The following is a 1,866-nucleotide window of genomic DNA, read 5'->3' on the forward strand; positions in this document are numbered from 1 at the left end:
TGCCTTTTGTATTGTGATCACAGGTCGTGAGTCACGACTCGTGACCCGTAGCAAAAAAAGCTCGACACATCCACTGTATCAGACCAAAGAATATATGTACATTGTATCATCAACAAGTTAGTTTGAAATCCAAATTTTTCATAAAATACCATTCCATAAAGCTAATAGACGCTTATAGTTTTCCCGCTAGACATAACGGACTCGCGTTAGAGCACGGATATGACAACGCCACGACAATAGCCTACAGCACCGATCTGAGATACAGGTCTCATTGAACCTGTAAGAGATGGCTCGGTAGTTAAAGGGTTAAAGTTCCTCAAAGCAAGCGCTTTTAAAACCTGTGAAACTTTAAATATAACTCTTCTTTTACAGGAAGATATTGACCAGCGAGAAATGGGTTCAGAAATGACACGATACTGGTTGCACACCTTAGCGGTTAATCATTCTAAACCTGCCAGTCTTTAATCTACATCTTGTAACAGCGTAAAAAAAAAATAGACGAAGCAAAGACAGCGCAATTAGCAACCTCTGCCTTCCTTGCCGTCAGACGGAATGTACCAGCAGTGCTTGGTCGCCACTCCGCCGACCGTCGTGCTGTTAAAAGTCTCCCCGAATTGCCACGTCTTGTCCGCCGTGTGGTACTGCAGCTTAATCCAGTCCTTGGACGCTTGAAGCGACATGAAGCCGTACTCGTTGCTGCCGTACGTCCACTTGTTCTGCACGAACGGGGCGGCATACGACGGGATGCCGCTTGCCGACTCCTTCTGGATACCACCGCCAGCGCCGTTCTCAATGAAGTGAATGCCCAGCGACGAAGAGTAATCGTGCTTCTCACCGTGAGTGTGACCGTTCAGCCAGATGTGCACGCCAGAGCCACGCAGTGCGTCGAACCACTTCTTCATGTTGTGTTCGGCGTAGTGGTTGTACGGACTGTAGTGGCTGTTGACGATCTTCCACGTGGCTGTCGACTGCTTGACCTTTTGCGCGATCTGCGCGCGAGAGTCGTCTCCCCACTGGTTGAACTTGCCCATACACGCGTCGAACATGGAGATGTCTCCGCCACAGCAGTACTGGTGGCCACGGCCCACGTTACGACACGTAGCACTGTCACTGTTCGAGTAGCCGTAGCACTGGCAACAGATCTGCATGGCGCCGTGGATGTCGGCGTCGTTCGTGTCCACGTTGAACACGTCGATGCTCACACCCGTGGCAGGGTCCTCGATACGACGCACGTAGAAGTGGTCGTCCAGGTTCCAGCGGTTGTCGTTCGGACTCGTGTACTCCGATTGCCACGTGAACTTGTTGTCCAGACCCTGTAGAAGTGCGTCTGTAGTCTCGCACTTAGCGTTGTTGTCTCCTTGGTTGCACACGTAACTGGCACCACCGTAGTCGTGGTTACCCAACACGTTCACCCATGGGATCGTCTTGATGTTGTTGCCATTAAACTTCTCCTCGAACGTCGTGGCGAAGCGCGAGTCGCGGCCCTCGAGACTGTTGATTCCCGTCCAGTAGAAGTTGTCACCGTGTCCGATGATCAGCTTCGGCTTCACCGCAGCGTTGCCGGCCTCCGTGTTCATCAAGCTGGCCACGATGTCCTCGGCATGAACGTCGTAGTTGCTGTACGTGTCCGAACGGGAGCAGCAAGAGCCCTTGAAGGGGGTTGTTCCCCAGTCTCCAATAGCGAAAGCAGAGAGCGAGTACGCAGCGGAAGCCGGGTCTGACAAAACCTGGGCGTCTGCTACAACAGCGAGCACTCCCACATAGATGGCTAAGAGGCTGGGGGTCAGCATGATTGTACGTCCTAGTAAGGCGTTCAAAGTAAATTGGAGAATGAGAGCACTGGTCGAGAATGTAGTGCACCACCAG

The 1,866-nt window shown here is 52.0% G+C and overlaps 1 protein-coding gene across 1 annotated transcript; it reads right to left on the reverse strand.

The window, feature by feature from the left end:
• Positions 1 to 518: 518 nt before the first annotated feature.
• Positions 519 to 1,790, reverse strand: PITG_18117 (uncharacterized protein; the record flags this gene model as incomplete). Its single annotated transcript, XM_002896246.1, has 1 exon — positions 519 to 1,790. The coding sequence occupies one exon, from the start codon at positions 1,788 to 1,790 to the stop codon at positions 519 to 521; it is 1,272 nt and encodes a 423-aa protein (XP_002896292.1).
• Between the last annotated feature and the right edge of the window lie 76 nt (positions 1,791 to 1,866).

Source organism: Phytophthora infestans, genomic scaffold (assembly GCF_000142945.1).
Source record: "Phytophthora infestans T30-4 supercont1.63 genomic scaffold, whole genome shotgun sequence".
Lineage (NCBI taxonomy): Eukaryota > Oomycota > Peronosporomycetes > Peronosporales > Peronosporaceae > Phytophthora > Phytophthora infestans.